The sequence below is a fragment of the Erpetoichthys calabaricus genome, chromosome 3 (genome assembly GCF_900747795.2).
Source record: "Erpetoichthys calabaricus chromosome 3, fErpCal1.3, whole genome shotgun sequence".
Taxonomy (NCBI): domain Eukaryota; kingdom Metazoa; phylum Chordata; class Cladistia; order Polypteriformes; family Polypteridae; genus Erpetoichthys; species Erpetoichthys calabaricus.
Genome location: NC_041396.2, coordinates 32,564,295 through 32,585,183, shown reverse-complemented (window position 1 = coordinate 32,585,183; position 20,889 = coordinate 32,564,295). Strand labels below are relative to the sequence as shown.

Below are 20,889 nucleotides of genomic sequence, written 5' to 3'. Positions count from 1 at the left end.
AGGGGACACCTTTTTAAAATGATGCTGCTGATTATCCTAGCTTACCCTTGTGAACTACTGGGCACTGCTTCATTCATAAAAAGCGGTTATCAAACATTTACCATAGTCTTCTCAATACAATTAACTATGATTTTGATAATTTATGCTGTATTTAATATACCTCTGTAGTTTAAAAAATCAACTTCATTCCACAAGTTTTTGTTAATTTTTAGGAAGAGTTCTTCCAGGTAACTCCACAGTTCTTAGGATGCAGTTTACACCTCAAAATTAAGTTTGTCTTATATCAGCGTTTCTCAACCTTTAAGCATTTGTGACCTGAGTTTTCATAACAGTTTTAATCGCCAATCCCCCCACCCCCCCAACATTTTTTGAAAGGAGCCCACTAATACCAATTTGTTCTTTTTAAATTAGTGATATATTATAGATGCATATTTTATTATACCTACTTAACTTTTATCGACATTTATCTAACTCTATATTTATTTTTCTAGTATCAGAATGTAGTTTAAGTTAATTTGTTTTGGTTTCAATAGATGTATTTTTCATATTTTCAATTCTTGTTTTCCTTTTTTCACATCTTTGCGCCCACTTTTTTGTTACTTTGCGCCCCCCTAGGGGGACCCGCCCCACAGATTGAGAACCACAGTCTTATATTCTTGTGACTCAAACAGCTGTACTAAATTTCACCAGTAATATACAGTACTTTTTTTATATAAATTGTGCTGCTGCTATCACTACACCCTGAATTTTCCACTGTATCTTCTATAGTACAATGTTGTATTATATAAATGCCAACCTGTGGCAGTACTAGAGAATGCTCTAATGTCACTCAGCAGACAATAAAGGTTAATCGACCTGATAATGTATTGATCAATTGAAATGATAATCAGCTGAACGTATTGATATTGCTGAGCCCCATCTGCTAATGTCATGAATATGCATGTGGTATAAATCAACATTTTTGGGAGAGAGCAAAGATTTGTGCTACCATAACAGATTATCTCTGTGACAGAATTGACTCCTGTTATGAACTAAAGAGTTTCCAAGCACAAAGTCCTGAAATATCTCCAAAAATGAACACTAGAGGGAGAAAGACCATTAAACCCTGGTTACTCAAAACAAGGGCAAATTGGTATCTTTATAAATAGATTTATTTTTAAAAAGTATCTGTGTAACAAAAATAAGCTCTGAGGCATAGAAAGACACAGAAGGCATTTCCCTTCAAAATAGGCAATGCCAACTGAAACACAGTCCCAATGTGAATACTCAAAAAAGCAGAGCACAGAGATCACAAATCCAGAAATTCACAAAAGCACAGAATAACATGAGTTCATTCACAATGAACTGCAAGGGACTGTGGGTTTTCTTCAGCCTTTATAGGGTTGAGGCCAGTACCTTAAAGGTAATGGGGAGGTGGGAAAACCCATGACACATAGTAAAAGATGTTTAGACATAAAAAATAAAATAATCAACAATGTTAACATAAACAATGAACAAGGTACACATAAAAGAGACATTTGAACCCTAATTGAAATATAACAGTTCCAAAAATATTTGAGATTAATAGTATGACTGTATTATTGCTGAGTGTGTCCCACATTATGAAAAGGCTTTTGTCACATGAACAGTAAGTGACAAAAATCAGTAACAGTAGCAGATTCTCAGTCCTCCATTGACACTACAACCTATTTCAGCCACGTAATTCAACAGAAAGGAGGAACATTTCTTGGTCAGCCATGTCTGAAATCTTGATATTCAAGGAGGAAAGGCAGTTGTGTTCTCTGTGCTCAGGAGATGACACATGATCACATATTTACACGGAGATCTAGCAAAAGAAAATACACAGCAATTAGAAGCTGCAGAGGTGTCACCATCATGATATGTAGAATAGCATGGATCAGAAGAAAAATTTGAAACTCACCCTCCATAGAATCTCTTCTCTGTCCAGAAATTAAGGAACCGCACTCAGATTGTAGTTCATGTTCTAAAATTAAAAAAAAAAAACAAACATAAATATGAATTGAAGGATTTCCTGCAAGATTTCCTAAAAATGAGTGTGGCATGAAACCGAAATGTTCTGAACTTTTATTTCCTTTTATTTCCTAATCATTTTTTTCCAATAAAACATTTCTTTGTTTGAATTCACTTTCCCTGTCCTGCATGTCATTTGATATGATACCACTGACTTAAGTCCTTCAATGTAAAAACCAAACAGCAAGTAAATCCCACCATGGAATTGCTGTGACATTAACACTTTCACCTTAAGAAGGAAGCACTGATGGCCACTGATGTTATTACAGACTAGAAAAAAAAAATGTTCAAGAGGTAGACATTCTACAGTGATCCCTCGCTATATCGCGCTTCGCCTTTCGCGGCTTCACTCTATCGCGGATTTTATATGTAAGCATATTTAAATATATATCGCAGATTTTTTGCTGGTTCGCGGATTTCTGAGGACAATGGGTCTTTTAATTTCTGGTACATGCTTCCTCAGTTGGTTTGCCCAGTTGATTTCATACAAGGGACGCTATTGGCAGATGGCTGAGAAGCTACCCAACTTACTTTCTCTCTCTCTCTCTTGCGCTGACGTAGGGGGGTGTGAGCAGGGGGGCTGTTCGCACACCTAGACGATAGGGACGCTCGTCTAAAAATGCTGAAAGATTATCTTCACGTTGCTACCTTCTGTGTGCAGCTGCTTCCTGAAGCGACATGCTGCACGGTGCTTCGCATACTTAAAAGCTCAAAGGGCACATATTGATTTTTGACTTTGTTTTACTCTGGCTCTCTCTCTCTCCCTGCTCCTGACGGAGGGGGTGTGAGCTGCCGCCTTCAACAGCTTTGTACCGGCGGTGCTTCGCATACTTAAAACAGCCCTATTGATTTGTTTGCTTTTCTCTCTCTGACGCGCACTCCGTTGAAGAGGAAGATATGTTTGCATTCTTTTAATTGTGAGACAGAACTGTCATCTCTGTCTTGTCATGGAGCACAGTCTAAACTTTTGAAAAAGAGACAAATGTTTGTTTGCAGTGTTTGAATAACGTTCCTGTCTCTCTACAACCTCCTGTGTTTCTGCGCAAATCTGTGACCCAAGCATGACATTCTAAAAATAACCATATAAACATATGGTTTCTACTTCGCGGATTTTCTTATTTCGCGGGTGGCTCTGGAACGCAACCCCCGCGAAGGAGGAGGGATTACTGTATTCCCCATTTGCCCAAGTCCAGGCTATAGAAGTGAGAAACATATTTACCTTGAGTGTCTTTTTTAGAGCAGCGTCTCTGTAAGAAGTACAGAAGAGCTCCAAGTAATCCTCCTAGTAGTGCCCCTAGTAATCCTGAGATTCCTATCCATTTAGTTGCCATCTCAATGTCTGGACCTGTTGGTGAATGGAAAGATAAAACAATTGTCTATTAAGTGTAAGACACTAGATGTGGAGGTGAACCAGAGGTAGGACACTGTAGAGTATGCTTGGAGTGAGTTCCCTGGCCCTAATGTCACAATGTCAGTGTCAAGGCGTGTCAGAGACCATCCATAGATGAATGAATGATTGTTAAGTTAGTTTATTATTATTTCAGTGGTAGAAATAGTGACTTGCAATATCTGATAACTTTAATATTGTCTTTGAAATCACCAGCACTTTAAGAACAAAAGCAAATCTTACAATTACATAATCCTGATCCTTTTAAAAGTTTGAATTGATTTCTGTCATGGCAGAATTTGTGTTTAACCTTGAGTAAATGCTCAGGCAATTATTTCATAATGCCAATGAGCTTAAATTTAAAATGACAGAACACACACAAATAGCACAGCAAGGATGGGACTTGTTATGGGATCGTCATGACATACATCAACCTGCAACCTCCCCCCAAAAAAATGAAAATGCCATAATTTGAAGGAAAACATGCATGGATAGAATGAATAAAACCAAATCAAAACCAAATCAAAATTGTTCAGCTGATCTTGACACCATCATTTCAAATCTTTAGCATTCACATTTTTTTTATTAATTTGCTTAGAGGACACTTTTATCCAAAGCAGTTTACAAAACACGTCAACATAATCGAGTAAACATCCATCTGGGTGATTGTTTGGGAACAAGGGTGCAAAAATGGATCACCACAAGTGAAGAAAGAGCTCAGATCAAAATACTAGTTTATTTACAATTATTACAGCTAATATCAATTCAGTTCACCAAACAAGAGAGACTTCAAATGCTTCTTATAAACACTTTGAAGGAGTTTGATATTTGAATGGCAGTGAGATCCTTCAGCTAGCAGCTGCACATGAAGAGTCTGGATTGAGATTTTACACCGTGCAGAGGCAACATCAGCAGATGCCTTTCTCCAGACCAGAGTGGTCGAGAAGGAGCACAGGACCTCACCATTGTCTAAATTTACATAGGTGGTGACACATTGACTACTCTGCAGGCAAGCATCAGGAATTTAAAATTAACACATGCTGGTTCAGGGAGCCAAACATAGTGAACTATGTGACATGTGCCCGCCTCGGCTGGTTGAACACCAGTTGTGCCAAAGCATTTTGAATTATCCTTGCCTGGTCACATGGTAGGATTTACTCAAGAGGTAGGACTCAAACCATCAAATGACAGACCCGGTGATGCCAAGGTCAGAGAGGGTAACAAGTAGGATCTGATGGCTGACCATGTCAAAGGCAGAGGAAAGATCTATCTTATCTATATTATTAAACTCATTTTTTTTAATTATTCATCTTGCCTGCTTTTAAAATCATCCTTTGAATCTCAATATGTAGGATGGTCTTTAGATCAATCTGTTTAATTTCCAAAACTGCTTTCCCCATTACAGCCTATACCTGAAATATCAGGTGCAAGGCAAGAACCATCCCTGGACGGGTGGCTCTCAATGTGTAAAATGCAATCCAAAAACAGTACACTCTTAATGTCAATGTTACACACTTAACGTTAACACTTCATTCAAACTGCAGTACAAAAGGTGTTATTTACATATTATTTTGTTCTTGCCCATATTTTTACATCAGTAAAACTAAACATTGCATACACAGCAGGATCTTAGAACCTAAAAACAATACACATACAAACTCCAAAAAGCACCCAGTGTCTTTTCATTTTAATGATAACGTACTCTATTGTTGAAAATATTAAACCCCACCCCAGAGGTGGAGATTACAACAATCTCCTATTAAGAAGAGAGGCATACCGGGTCTACAAATTGTGAACAGTTACTCCAGGTGGGCTAAATGAGCTTATTGATGTTACTAGTTATCTCTGACTCTTTCGTACGAGTAAGCATGGCTCTAGTGAATCTCCATTTTTGGAGCCAGTAAGCCTTCTTGATTCTCCTGTAAGCTTTTGTTGACTTCCTATCTTTGTAGGTGAGTTATTCATTAGTATGTATTAGTAATGTGTAATGTTCACTTATTTGTTGTTGCATCAGATTCTGACTTTAATATACAGTAATCCCTCGCTATATCGCGCTTCGCCTTTCGTGGCTTCACTCCATCGTGGATTTTATATGTAAGCATATTTAAATATATATCGCAGATTTTTCGCTGCTTCGCGGGTTTCTGAGGACAATGGGTCTTTTAATTTCTGGTACATGCTTCTTCAGTTGGTTTGCCCAGTTGATTTCATACAAGGGACGCTATTGGCAGATGGCTGAGAAGCTACCCAGCTTACTTTTCTCTTTCTCTTGCGCTGACTTTCTATGATCCTGACGTAGGGGGATTGAGCAGGGGGGCTGTTCACACACCTAGACGATACGGATGCTCGTCTAAAAATGCTGAAAGATTATCTTCACGTTGCTATCTTTTGTGCAGCTGCTTCGTGAAGTGACATGCTGCACGGTGCTTCGCATACTTAAAAGCACGAAGGGCACGTATTGATTTTTTTATCCCTCTCTCTCTCTCTCTCTGGTCCTGACGGAGGGGGTGTGAGCTGCCGCCTTCAACAGCTTTGTGCCGCGGTGCTTCGCATACTTAAAAGCCAAACAGCGCTATTGATTTGTTTGCTCCTTTGAAGAGGAAGATATGTTTGCATTCTTTTAATTGTGAGACAGAACTGTCATCTCTGTCTTGTCATGGAGCACAGTTTAAACTTTTGAAAAAGAGACAAATGTTTGTTTGCAGTGTTTGAATAACGTTCCTGTCTCTCTACAACCTCCTGTGTTTCTGCGCAAATCTGTGACCCAAGCATGACAATATAAAAATAACCATATAAACATATGGTTTCTACTTCGCGGATTTTCTTATTTCGCGGGTGGCTCTGGAATGCAACCCCCGCGATGGATGAGGGATTACTGTACATTCAATATATTTGTAGCCGAGATCTACATTTAACACGCTGGTTGGCCCTCCCTTGGCTGGTCCACATACAGTGGAACCTTGGTTTGCGAGTAACTTGGTTTACAAGTGTTTTGCAAGACGACCTAAAATTTGTAATAAATTTTGACTTGATAAATGAGCATCATCTTGCAATACGAGTAGTATGTATACGCTTTGTCTGCTGAGCGTCATGTAATCACAACTGAGCTGAAGGTTCTTCTCTCTCTCTCTCTCGCTCGCTGTGGGATTGTGGGCAATCATCTCCTATTCTCCGTCTGATTCGGCGTGCCTCACTCATATAGTCAACATTCGTACGAGCGTATACTGTTTACTATAGCATTGTGACTCTGTGTGTGTGTGTGTGTGTGCTGTGACGTGCGAGTCCCCGTCTTGCACCATCAGCTTTATTCAGCTTGAAACAGCAACAACACGGTTATTTATTGTAGCGGGATCTGCCACTCTCCTATACACAGACACAGCAGTCAGGCAAGGCCGTGGCCAAGTAGTACTGTGCCCTGCACATTTATAATGTTCCTTGCTTATAGCATGTCCGCGATCTTTTCAGATTCACTTTTAAGGCGAACTGCTACAGCGCTTGAAGACTGCGATTGCTTTGGAACGCTCTTCCGCGTGTTGTCCCGTTGGGTGCAATCCCACAAGAGTTTAGAAACTCACTCACACCAGCCATGATTCTTTTCAAAGGTAAAGTGCAGGTTAATTTGCTTTATGTAGTTTTATTTTATATTTTGTATTAATAATTTTTATATGAATAGTTTTGGGTTGTGGAATGAATCATCTGAGTTTACATTATTTCTTATGGGGAAATTCACTTTGATATATGAGTGCTTTGGACTGTGAGCACGTTTCCGGAATGAATTATGCTTGCAAACCGAGGTTCCACTGTACTTGATAAGTTGCCATTTTGTGTTACTTTTGCACCAATATGTGAAATTACACATTGTAACACAGTAGTACTGTATTGATGTTGATTACATGCAGCCATAACCCAAACAGGATTCTGAAGCCTCTGAGAGCCTCGATGAAGGAACGACATTGTCTGATATGCGTTGGGGAGGCAAAGCTCCAACGTGAATTTTGGTTCCTACTGCAAGCTTCTGCACCAGACCACGACTGCACACAGTGAATGTACTGCACCATTAGGACTGCTGAAATAGACAGAGGTCTTTGAATTGATGCCCCTCGTTTTGTGCTTAAGCGTTTGTAATTCTTTATATGATGTATGAAATGTATTCATTTATACATTTTTTTGATTGTTGTCTGTTTTACACACAAGATTTATTATTTTTTGCTAATATTGAACGGACTGGGTCAGTACACTTGTTTATTCTTAGCAGCTCAAGTGACTCTTATTTGACACTACCATACCAAAAGAGTAAGCCTGACACATGTTGGCCTGCTGACTTATTAAAATTTTAATATTCAGTTTTTCTGAAAACCTTGCATCATAGGTTAAAACTAAAGCATGTACTTGTTTCTGTTGTCAGCTCACAGCTCAAGAGACTGATTTGAAGTTTACTGACCTTTGAACTTACTTGAGTCATTTTTTTTTATTAATTAGATGAACTATTAATCATGTGGGGAAATTCAGACGCAAAGTGCAGCAGAACCATTAAAAACAAGAATACAGACTCATAGAACAGATAATAGAGTCAATCAACCAATCAATAAGTAAAAAATTAACAAAAATAAACTTAATGAGTACATCAGGTGGAAGCATTGAGTTGCCTGATAGCAGTGAGCAGAAAAGACCCCAAGAGATGCTTCTTAGCACAGTGTGGTGGAATGAGCTAAAAATGCTGGGGATGGAGGACATTTTGATTTAAGGATGAACATTGTTTTGAGTATTATTTTTGTACAAAGAAATAAGACATTTTCCCCAAATTTAATAGTGCAATTTCATAAGGAATAAGATGTTAATGAATTTAAGTTTTGTATTTCTCAATATTTTACTGAATGAATGTGTATTAAAACTGAAAAAAGCCAAACTATTGGTTACAGCCTTTCTCATTAACATGCCATCATTTTCAGTTAAGTCGATTAATTTATTAATCATATCAATATATGTTTAAGTAATCAATTATCAAAATATTTATTGGCTGAAGCACTATATTAAATTATGTCATATTTGACAGTTTAATGAGAATCTCTTATTAGGAGAGTACATTCAATGAAGTGACAGTTTCTTAAAGAAATAAAAAAGGTCTCAAGAAAAGTGACACTAATCCTTTAATGTGTGTGCGAACATCCATCACATCTTCTACAACTCTGTGATGGCCAGTGTGATTTTCTACATTGTGGTGTGCTGGGATGGTAATATCACTTCATAAGAAACCCACCGAAATATCAATCTAATTAAAAGGATAGACACAGTTATGATACACACTCTGGGCCTCCTGGAAGTTGTAGCAAGGGAGGGAATTAAAAGAAAATGCATGTTATTATGACACACTAACACTGAGGATTTTCAGCCAACAAATTATTCGGCAAAAGTGCATCAAGAAACGTTGGAGTGGTGGTGGCTCCTTTGTACCAACAGAGACACATCTGCGTAATGCCTCATTGGGACTATGACTGCCAAGTAACACATTTCTTTTTAGTCATTCTGGTGTGTGTTCACACTATAGTATCTATCTGTATGTCTATTATATAGTGCCTTTCCTGCCTACCTACCTATCTATCTAAAGAGTTTCTGTAAAAAGCCACATTTCCTCCTGCGGAAAAAAAAATGTTCTATCTCTATAAAAACTCCTCTTATGTTTAATATAAAACCAATTTTTAAAAGCAATTAAAATGTTACATTTGAAAAGACACTCACCGTATAATAAAGCAAAATAAAACATAATTACCTCTGTACTTGAAGATCACCGATGTTGACTTGTAACTGTAAGGATTAATACAGGAGATGCAGAAATCCATGTTGTGGACATCATCAAGAGGATAAGAGGAGATAATCTGACAAAGTCCATCCATGGTGCCGTTGCACGTGATTTCTGAATGAGATTTGTTTGTAATGTCCGTTCCATTACTATCTAGCCATTGTATTGTTACAGTAGGGTACCATGAATTGGAAATTACAGTGAGACTATGATTCTGGATGCCTTTAACAATCATTGTTCTTGAAGATGCTGCAATAAGAAGACACACATTTAAAGTTTTAAGGAGTAAAATATTAATAGCATAAAATAATAGCTGGTGGAAGATGACTGATAAACAGTTGTCAGCTAACATCGAGATGGCACCCATTACATCACCTATGCCCACTGCAAAGGTACAATAAGATGGGCGAGTGTAATCCTGTCTAAAAGGTAAATTGATATAAAGTGCCTATAAAAATATTTACCTCCTAGGATGTTTCAGAATCTTATTGTTTATAATACTGTATCATGGTGAATGTAATTTGCCTCATTTGACATCTGATCAATGTAAAAAGACTCTATAAAGTCAAAGTGAAAAGAGACCTCTGCGAAAAACTTTTGAGCAAACTTGTGTGTTCTACATGTTATGGAGATGTTAATGTACCAGAAAGAAATTATTATGAGCCCTGAAAATTTCTGGGAAATGATACAGAGAGAAAAGGCAAGCAAGGATCAGATCCAGCGATACCAAGAACAGTAAGGACTAACAGTCAAAGGCAAACCAAATGTCGAAACCAAAAACAAAATCCTACTGTTAGAGCCTGATTGCGGTACAAGGAAACCGAGTCTAAATATTCTTTTGAAGTTGCTTTATCCACAGAGGGATAACGCTTAGTGTGAGCAATAATATATTGATAGTGTAACTTCTGTTATATTATCAGTGGCAGTCGAGGCATTGTGACCATTAAAATAGCATTACTAGTGATGCTCCGATTGATTGGTTGCTAATCTGAACAGGCCCATTTTCACTATAAAAGATTTGATTAGTGATCACTAAATTTCCTCATCATAAAAAAAGCATCTGCTTTTCTAGGCTTTATGGTAATATAGTTGTAATGCTCCTTTACGTGTGGTATTACTGTAGTTCAGCCAGCACACTTCTTGTTTTGCTACATAATCTTGTAAACAGAGAGCAGCAAGGTAGAATTTACCAGAGAGAGAAAAGACCAGAATATGAGCCTTTACTTTAAAAAAAATTGAAAAAAAACAAACTCAGAGGTGTCATCATGTGCCATTAGACCAAAAAAAAAAAAGAAAAACTACTGTAATGAATTCACACATTTTTATTTTGTCCTCTAATTAAAATGAAAAGTTTGGGAGGTGAGCGAGCTTGTGTTAAATACAGCAGCTCACATTTTCAATTAGAAAAAGAAAAGACAAACAAGAATTTGAAACTGCTGCTTAGTAAACAATAGGCTTATTAGCTTAACAGAAGAATTTGTTTTACTTGTAAATGTGTTAAGCGTGTTAGCCTTTTATGTTCTTGATAAACATCTTATGAACATTTGATCAATTTGCAGCTTTTTGAACGGTTAGTACTTTGTTTGTGATTTATGTGTGTCATGCAATATACATTTAGGCAAGAAACAAGTAGTGTATAATTAAAAAGGGTGAACCATATTTATAATTACACCTCAAGAATTAGGATATATAAATATTGTATAAATATAGTCAATGTATATTGATGCAAAATGATTCAAATCTATAAGTGCAAGTTTATTTACATTTACTGTACATTAATCATTGCTTAAATACCAATAACAATGAACAGAATGTGTGGGAAAATATTTTTTTTTGTTAGACAAATGGTGAAAATTATTTTTTTAATTAAGCACTGTTTCACATAAGTACATTATAGAAGATATGAAACAATATGACAACTTGTAATTATCAGAAACATTTTATTTTCTCTTGTGCAATTTGTATTATTGGTTAAATAATTCCTGTAAATATTTTATTAGCTAAAACATGTTTTACAGTAATTTTATTTATTTTAGTATTTTATGGTCATTGAACAACAAGTCTACAGGATTTCATTCTGTCAATAAAAAATTAACAGATAACACCTGTAGTCTATATTTTAATAATAAAAATACCAACGTTAACACTTTAATGTAGAACATATAGAACTTTTACGCATCTGGTTATGTGAGAGCTTAGTGTAAAAAGTGTTTTTAAGGGATTAAAAAAAAGTAGGAATCAGCCAATTCAGTAACATGAAATTAGTGATTGTTATTAGCCCCTAAAAATCCCTTGATTGGTGCATCCTTAGGAATCACCTAAATAAAGAAAACTAAGATACTAAAAAAATGAAATTTCAATGCAAAACATACAAAAAATGGCAGACATTAATTCCTAGTGTGTCAAAACCCCAGAATATACAAAAAATATTACTACTATATAATACTGACTATGCACTTGCAGTTTTTAGCAGTTTATTTGGACTCATGTCACTTAACTCTTTACATTTATTGTCAGGTTTCTCCACCCTTCACTGCATTTTTTTGCCTTAAGACGGCCTAAACGTGTGCTTTATCTCCCATTCCTTTCCTGATTTTCACTATACTCTTATCATAATGAGAGTTAACTGCCAAATGCCATGTCACAGCTGAAATTACTTGAATTTAGAGGAATCTCATGAAATAGATATGAATTTGTCGAGGTCATACTGTGTCCCAGGTCACACAGAACCTTTGAGTGTAAAAATAAGAGTATTCTCGTAAGCGTCTCTTAGAATAACTTCACTATGGGATCTCAAAACATCTTTGTTACCATACCAAACCTAAAGCACCTCAAAATAGAACCCTACTATATTTGAAAGGCCTAAATAATAACGTTGATAAACGGATTTACCAGTCACTGTCAGGTTCATCCATCCTTCTGCTGACTTGTTTGTTTTTAGATTTCCAACCTGACACACGTAGACCCCGCTGTCTGCCAGGTTTACACTCTTCAGAAGCAGTGAGGCATCACCAGTTGTGTTGTCGAATATCAGTTGGGTTCTGCTCAAGTATGCTGAGTTTTCTTTAGCTGGCTGCCTGAGCCCATTTTCATATGCCATTACAGTGACACTTTTTGTGGGGTATTTTCTCATCCAGTAAACTGCAGAATTCTGTAGTTCAACAGTACCACTGAAACTGCAGAGAATGACAGTGTCATAGGAAAGCTCAGCAACAACTGTCTTATTGACTGTGACTTGAATATCTGAGAAGAAGACAAAAAGGGCAATCAAAAAGAGAAGAAATAGGTGTGACAATCTTCCAGTTCCTGCAAGAAAAGATGACGCTAACCTTTTTATTATATTAATTACACTGTATATGTGTCATTCACTCAGATTTTAGGCTGATGATGTGGTAAGTGGTCTGTAACTTTGAAGTTTTTTTCCCAGTTGTCAAAGATAAAACATGAATCAGTTATTTAAAAAACTTGCTATCTAGTTTTTGGGGTTTATACACCTTTACCACTGTAAGCCATAGTAACAGAAGCTCATGTTAAACTAGCCAACATTTCTTTACGCCATCTTGTCAGTTTTAGAAATGATGTTTCTCTGTGGAATGTTATTCAGTTATACTGTAGGACATACTGGAATTATCTATTTTGCTATGACTGGAACAAAAGACCTGCTGCCAGATGCTCTTAATATCAGCTTCTTCCTGACAGGGCCTCTCTTTGGAATGCAGCCTCTGCACCTTATTTGATAAAAGAATGAAACATAAGCCAAGTGACATGCAACAGATAGTATCACCCACAGTCAGAAGGTACAACCAAGGAGAAGAGCTCCTGAACAAAGAAAGAAAAGAGCACAGAAGATCTTTCCATGTGCTGGAGGAAACCATTCAGGAAAGCAAAAATGTATTCCTTCCACCAAATCATAAGTACAACTCTTTCGATTCTAAGAACTATTACTTGTAATTTAACAAGATGAAACCAACTAAAGTATTATGGTATTAGTAACACTGTATCAGACATGTAATAACATTTGTGAAGGATAAATCTTTAGCTGTTATAAGTTTCCTCCTAAATCCAGTGGGAAAGTTCAAAACAGTATCACACACACACATGCACATACACACACACACACACACACACAGACAGAAACTCTGTGATGGGGTAATGCAGTGTAGAATAGTTGTGAGTAAATAAACACTATGGTGCAGGCAACACAAGCCTAATAATTAGCTAAAGACCTTATCCATTTTGACCACATGAATTGAAAGATCAGAATTGTATTATATTGAACATCAGAATAAGTTAGGTGCCTTTTTATAGGAGAGGAAAAGTTCAACTAAGCTATCATCATTTTAGGTTTTGTGTTGTTTATTATTGTTCTTTATCTATACCTCTCTATTATAAAAAAAAAAAACTTACGACGAGGCGTGATCTTTTGAAGAGAAATCTTTGAGAGACAGAGAGACAACTTTCACTTTCCACAAGACAGGAAAGTCCCATCATACTTATAACCTTTGGAAGCAAGTCCCATGATACACATGCAGAGCAGGTTTGAGATAATGGAAGTAGGAAAATGTGAAAGTCTCAATAAAATGAGAGTAAAGCTCACATTAGCACAAACAAATGGAAAATATTACTTTAAAGATGTCTGGGGGAGACATAGAAAGGGGTTGGCGAGCGAAGCATATTATCCTTATGTTATAAATAAATTGTATTATTTAAATAAATTGTAATTATTTATTGCAGCAAACATGCCTGGGTTATTTGTTGAAAAAAGTCATGTCCACCTCACAACAGGGAAAAAGAAAGTTATTTGATGTAGGTTTCAACCGATTAATGCACCTTGTTGATACACTGTAAAGATCTCTTCATATTTCTGGTATCAGTACTGTAACATGAAAGAGAGATCTTTGAGTGGGCAGAAGTTAAAATCTATTATATTTCCTAAATTATCATGGTTTAGCTCTTTCGAACACCAAGATATAGTATTTTATACTTGGAAAATCTTGGATACTTTTGAATAGGTTACTTAATGTAATTTTCTGTGTATAATTATGTCAAGCAAAATGCAGTAAATATGAACCGAATTATGATGTGATCTATATTCTTTGCCTTGTTACATATAAAATGCAACAAGATATGTAATGCCTATCAGAAACTCAATAGAAATAATAAGACGGATATACCTCACCTACTTGATCAACTTTCATGTTGTCTTTCCCAAGTCTATCAGCTAAGGTTTCTTTCTCTGTGCCTATGTTTTTCTCATGGTGATCTGTCTTCACACACTTAAGCCGTAAGGAGATATTAGTTTTCTCCAGCTTCTCTATGAGGCAGTCTGAACCTTCCATGTAGGAGCAGTTGAAGCTGGGTACCTGAATCCTCTTGTCAGGATACACTAATAGAGTCTCACTAGGAAGACCATCCACCTTCTCCCACTTCATATTTAGCTTCTTTGAGGTACCATTGCCATTAGTGGAGAAACTGCATTGGCACATGGCAATGGGACCCTCAGTTTCAGGGTCTGTAGCGTAAACTGTATAAAAATAAAAAAAGATAATAAATGGAAGGATAATTCATCTTTTTTACATAAGAAATAATTTGCAAAGAACTTGTACCCTCAAAAAATTAACTTCACCAAAATTAATATTACAATATTGAGCATTTAAGCAGAAAAGGGCTGACCACTCAGAAAAATGAACTTTAGTACAGTAGAGTAGATTAGATTTCCTGAGACAAGCCATTAGTCAATTTATTTGGAAAAAAATATGAGTGGCAAGAACATTAAAAAATTCAAGGCACAACTTGGGGATCCCAAATCTCCCCGTAGTATTATGTTATTGGCAACATCACTCAATGAGTTTCAGAAAAAAATCACTTAGTACTTATGTCTTACCTAAATAATTGCAAAATGATAACAAGACCACTGAAGAAAATATCAGGAAGTTATCCATAGGGAACATCAGCTGTAAACTCCAAATGAGTGTATTTTTGAAATGATCTTCACCGTGATTTCTGCTCCACAAGAACTAAACTGCCTTTCTATAAATCCTTTCCTTAGATGAAGTTGACAGTCAGGATGTTACCCCACCATTCATCATCCATGTTACAACTTCCAATTAGCGTGTGTGCAATTTATTTCACAGGAACATGTTCATAAAATAAAGAAACAGCCATTAGACAATATAACCTAAGAGAAGATGGTGGTCTGAAATAACAAAGAAACAAGTCAAAGTAAAGTTTTGAAGAGTTGGAGACCCCTTTGTTATTTACACAACTGTTTAGTAGGGCCTCAAAGAAGACATGTGGTACTTAATTCATGGCCAAATAAATGCAAGATACCAACCAGATCATCAATGAAAATATAGATTTCACCAAGACTTCCTTGGGGAAGATCCAGAGTAAATTCTGGATACATATAGCATCAAAGTGCAGGTGACCCAGATGTTTCTACACCAACAGATGAAAAGATCATTGGGCAACTGCTGTCTGAGGTAAAGCTAACAGCCAACATGTATTCTTCATCTAGGATAAAAGTTATAAGTAATACCTCTTGAAAAATAATCAAACAGAGTGGATAAAACATAACCACTTATCATTTTCATTTCTGGGAAGGGCTCCAATGGGAAATAAGAAAAACGTTTTACATGTCATAAAAAAAATTGTAGGCTTGTTTCCAAGAATAAAAAATGTTTACCATCTTGTAACCTGACTGAGTTCAAGTGTTTGTCAAGTGATTTTCAGTGACTATCTTAAAGTAGTTATAAACTACAATAAATGTAATCTTCACGGTTTCTTTTAACCAAAAAGATATAAAACACGAAGCCTTCAGTACAATGAAATGTTCACACACAAATTCATAATAAGAAGGCAACCATTATAGTGTCAAAATTCAAAATGTAATTTTTTTATCTATGCTACTAATTATTTTGAAGTAATTCATTAGTCCTTGAGGAGAAATGTACAATAAGGTCCAGAATAAGGCATCTCCTGAATAACAGCGGTATGTAAAGTTAACATCTCAGAAGGGGAGCTGAGGGCTCTATCAAAGAAGTGTGATCAAGAGATCACACAGCCATATACCAACAATTCCCAAATCAAGGATGACTGTAACAGATACTCCCAGCCTTTAAAGTTTGATAGATAAGCTGAGAACTTTAGACTAAACTATAGGACTAGTGAACATCATCTTACAAACCTTGAGACAAACTACTTTAGATATTGTCTATGAAGAATGCCTTGCATGATGCATTTCCTATGGAAATAAACCATTTTAAAATTCAATGGGCCACACCATGACTTAACTGTACCACACCCTCTTACATTAGACTGCAGAAACTGGAACAGAGATTGGGGAAAACACGCTTGCCATTGTGCATAGACTGTGAGCAGCATTGAACCATCAAAGGAAGCTCTCCAGAACACTCACTGTGCATCGTACTCCAGAGTACCACATGAAAATAAAGACAAATCTTTTATCTTATTTGTAAAATATACAGCTGAAATATTAACAAAACATCGATTTCTTCTAATATTTGTAGCAATAATTTGTTTTACAGCAGATGTGTTAAAATATTAGAAACCATAAAACTGCAGTGTGAATAGTTTGCTTCCAGATATGTCTGTTACTGAATCACAGCATATCAATTAACCTGCTTTGTAATTTAAGGTTGATGACAAAAGGGAAAATTGAACAATTAGTTTCTAAAATAAAACCAGCTTCCTTAACTATTACTGTTACATCTTTATTGGCTAGCTTTGCCCATGTTGTCTTAATTTTCTTTTTATTGATAGGCCATTATTAAACAGATAGACTTAAAGATCAATTGCATGTGTTAATGATTTATTAATTTGAATTGAATTTACATATTTGCTGTTAAGTCTTACATACTGTATATGGTTACTTAATTATGTCGTAGGAGCCCCAAGCACTAAAGAGTTTCAAAGCACCACCAAATAATGTCGCCTAGAGGGGGATATCACTGTCAAACCCTGGCTAGTAATAAGAGCAAGCCCCAAATCTTTATAAGATAAATGATTTATTCTTCACAAAAAGAATTCTAATCACACCGAAACTCCATGGAGCATAAAGGCCAAGTCAAACCAAATCAAACAAGTCCCAAAACAGATTCCAAAGGTAAGGTCAAAAAACAAAGCAGAAATGTCAGAGATCCAATAATTAACAGAATTCACAATAAACACAAGTGAACACACCACTCCCGAGCATGTTCAAAATGAACCACTAGGAACTGTGGGGGACCCCCCAGATTTACACTACTGGTCAAAAGTTTTAGAACACCTCAGTTTTTTTTCCATTTTTATGGAAATGTATGCAGTTTAATGTCTTCATTTTTCATTAAATCAAGACATAGAACAAATAAACAATGGCAAATAAAAAATAAGTTCAGGAATCATTAAGTGTGCAAAATTTTTGATTCATCAAAGTAGCCACCTTTTGCTGATATAACAACCAAACTGTGGTAACCCTTTTGATTCAGAATGCCAGTCACTGTGCACAAGTCACCAACTCTGCCTCAAGCAAAAGAATCCCAGACCATCACACGTCCCCCTTCATGTTTGACAGTTGCACACACTGAGGAACCATCCTTTCACCAACTCGACGGCATACAAACACCCTACGTTAGACTTGCTTTTCTCTACCGCTATTTGAAGTTGTTGTGCTGTAAGACTCTTATCATGTAAGCAGGTGACCCTCAGAAAGTTTTGTTTGTGTTGTGACATTTTGATTTTTTGCAGTTTCTCAAAATGAAAGGCCTACACATCTAAGGGTAATAATGCCTGTTTCATATGCCTCATTTCATTTGTTAGTTGCCAGTTTCTTCCCATTATACCAGGAATATTGCCCAAGTAATACTTCACAGGGTGTAGTAGCACAGTCTGTTCCAACTCTGCTTTAAGATAGATAAGGGTTTTTAAATATTCAACAGAAGTACTTGCAAGGCTCCGTTTACTTTAATTGCTGCAGAACATCTGTACATTGTAACCTATTAGTTGTTCCCTATTTGTAATATTCTGAAATTTCCTTTATTCGGTTTTCACTAACCTAAACCTTAAATTTAAACCTCTGATAATTTACTGCTTACCTTTTCACCATTCTAGGTCATTTATTGCATTTAAACTGATTAAATGTGGAGACAAACTGGAAAAACTGAAGTCTTCTAAAACTTTTGACGTGTAATGTACTGTATAGGGTGGAGGGCAGTCCCTGGCAGTGACTGGCAGGTGTATACCACACCTCTTGGGTGACCACCCACAAAATACATGGATCATAACACAGGCAGCTTACATACATTAGCAAAATCAAAAGCAAAGAGTACTACACACAAACAACATAAATCAAAGAATCAAAAATTAACAAAAGCAACATAAAACATGAATCTGAACCCCAGCCAGGGGAGAAACCTCTCTGGGACAAGACACATTGCAAGTAATGCCAGCCTGATTTTTGTCCCAGTCACAATATGAAAATATCGCTTGCTAAAGATATTCAGTTATCTAATGATTCAACGTTATACTTTTAAACCTAATTATTGTCTGCAGTATTGTCTTCTGCAGGTCTTACACTTTAGCTAGTTAGTTTGTTTAGTCTTACTTTACAATAAGTTATGCAAGTCTGGTAACACTACTCCTTATCCCTCTCTTCATTTATTTCCTGTATGATGTCCTCAGGTTCCAACACTGTGTCCCTGTACTTCATCCATCTGTTCACTTTCGCTACCCAATTTGTTCATTACAGCATTGCAAAATGAGAAAACCGAGATCAGCAGCTAGGAATCAAAGAGACGCCAGGCCTTCATTGGACTCTTTTCCTCACATGTAAACAGACATGTTTTTGCAGGAAAAGTTTTGAAATATAATTCAGTTTAGCACGCACAGTCTTGGGATGTAATAAGAAACTGCTGTCAAACAAATAAGAAACACTTCTCTTAGGAGCTGTCTGGAGTGACCCCAGATCCCCTCTTACACTCGAATCTTTTTAATCTCCTTTGTAACAATAGTGAAAGAACTGACATTAGGACATTTCATATTTATAGGTTTATAGAGACAATATTAGCATCTGCACATGTGCAATACTTGTACCCACAACTTCACAAAGTTAACACAACTAAATCTCTGCAACTGTCTCTTTTAAAGGACATTAACTATAAAATAAACTAAACTTACTAATTTTTATGCAGTATATATGTAGAACAGAGGAAGACACACAGGAGGAGGACCTCATGTCACTTGCAGTAGCAGCTTGAAAGTTCCACCTCTTCGACCTCAGCAGGTATTTAAGAAATTGTTGATTAAGAAATCGGCAGTCAGTTCTGAATCTGAGACTGAAGAAGATGATGCTCTCTAAGCAGACACAATCTAACTCTTTGTGAGTATGCATGCCATCCCCATTCTCTAGTTTTTTAACTTTTATTTTCAGCCTTGTCTATTAAACAGGGTGCAAAAGTAGTTCCCAGCACCCAGCACTTTACCTTTTTGCTCAGTTAATATCCACCTCAATAAAAGAATTAGTGTCTGTGTATCGGTGTGTCCACCTGGTTGCATTGTCTATCATTCAAACAGATGCTGCATCATAAACATTTTTTAACAATAAAAGGCATTGCTTTCATCACTCTAACAGGTGGTGCATCACAAACATCAACAATGATTTTATAAATCCCATACCAAATGGCTTATAACACTGACATATGCATTGCATTTGTCATTCCAACAGATGGTGAACCACAAACATTTGAAGTAATGCATTTCATTACAATCAATATTTGTGATGCACCATCTGCTGGAATGAAAAATGTAATGCATTTTGTCTCACAGGGAATTGTGGTGGAAAGGAGTATGGGGAAGAAGGTACAGACCATCATGGTCAATAGCAGGCACCCTCTCCACAACATTTTGATGGTCCAGAAAAGTAAACGTAAGAGTCATCTTTTCTCACTGTGCTGCAGAACACAATACATTAGAAGACCATTTGTTCATACTGCTGTGAGATTTTATAATGCTGTTATTATAGTGCCTTTCATATCTATCTATCTATCTATCTATCTATCTATCTATCTATCTATCTATCTATCTATCTATCTATCTATCTATCTATCTATCTATTCTTAGGATTATTCATTTTTATCTGCAAATGTTCACTTGTTAAATTTGTTAATTTCAATAAACATGGTATGACATAAAAGAACACATATGTAGGCTTACTTCAAATGCTACTGTTTCTTTGGATTCACTGAAAATATTCCTTATGGTTTTGCTAATACACACATACTCATGTTTATACTTATCAATTAACAGATAAAAAAAATTTCTTTTTGCTGAGCTACATGCTGTATTCACCTCAAGCTCTTCCTTCTTTCCAGAATTTGTGGTCTTCATTCTTCACTCTTTTTTTAAAGAAGCTCTGCATGTGTATGTTATTCTTGCTTATTTCAAGGCTGCATAAGGTTTACTCCTACAGAGGTGAAGCTGAATAAAAATAAACATATCAGTTAAAAACGAAAATACAAATAAATAATGATATCTCCTGAAAACAAAAGACACATAATACAGTAATGTTTCAGTCAAAATTAATTTTTAAAGAGTTAAATAGTGATAGTAGTAAAGATGAGTCCCTGGCACAAGCACATCATTCCATCTAGGCTTTCTGTCATTAATGAAGAGCTGCTGA

The 20,889-nt window shown here is 36.2% G+C and overlaps 1 protein-coding gene across 1 annotated transcript; it reads right to left on the bottom strand.

The window, feature by feature from the left end:
• Positions 1–937: 937 nt before the first annotated feature.
• On the bottom strand, positions 938–20,689 carry LOC114649627 (butyrophilin-like protein 1). The gene is made up of 8 exons (XM_051924569.1): positions 20,559–20,689; positions 15,100–15,315; positions 14,395–14,739; positions 12,108–12,458; positions 9,186–9,464; positions 3,251–3,376; positions 1,922–1,984; positions 938–1,825 (listed from the first exon to the last, which is right to left on the bottom strand). The coding sequence occupies exons 2-8, from the start codon at positions 15,164–15,166 to the stop codon at positions 1,806–1,808; spliced, it is 1,251 nt and encodes a 416-aa protein (XP_051780529.1). The 5' UTR covers positions 15,167–15,315; positions 20,559–20,689; the 3' UTR covers positions 938–1,805.
• Between the last annotated feature and the right edge of the window lie 200 nt (positions 20,690–20,889).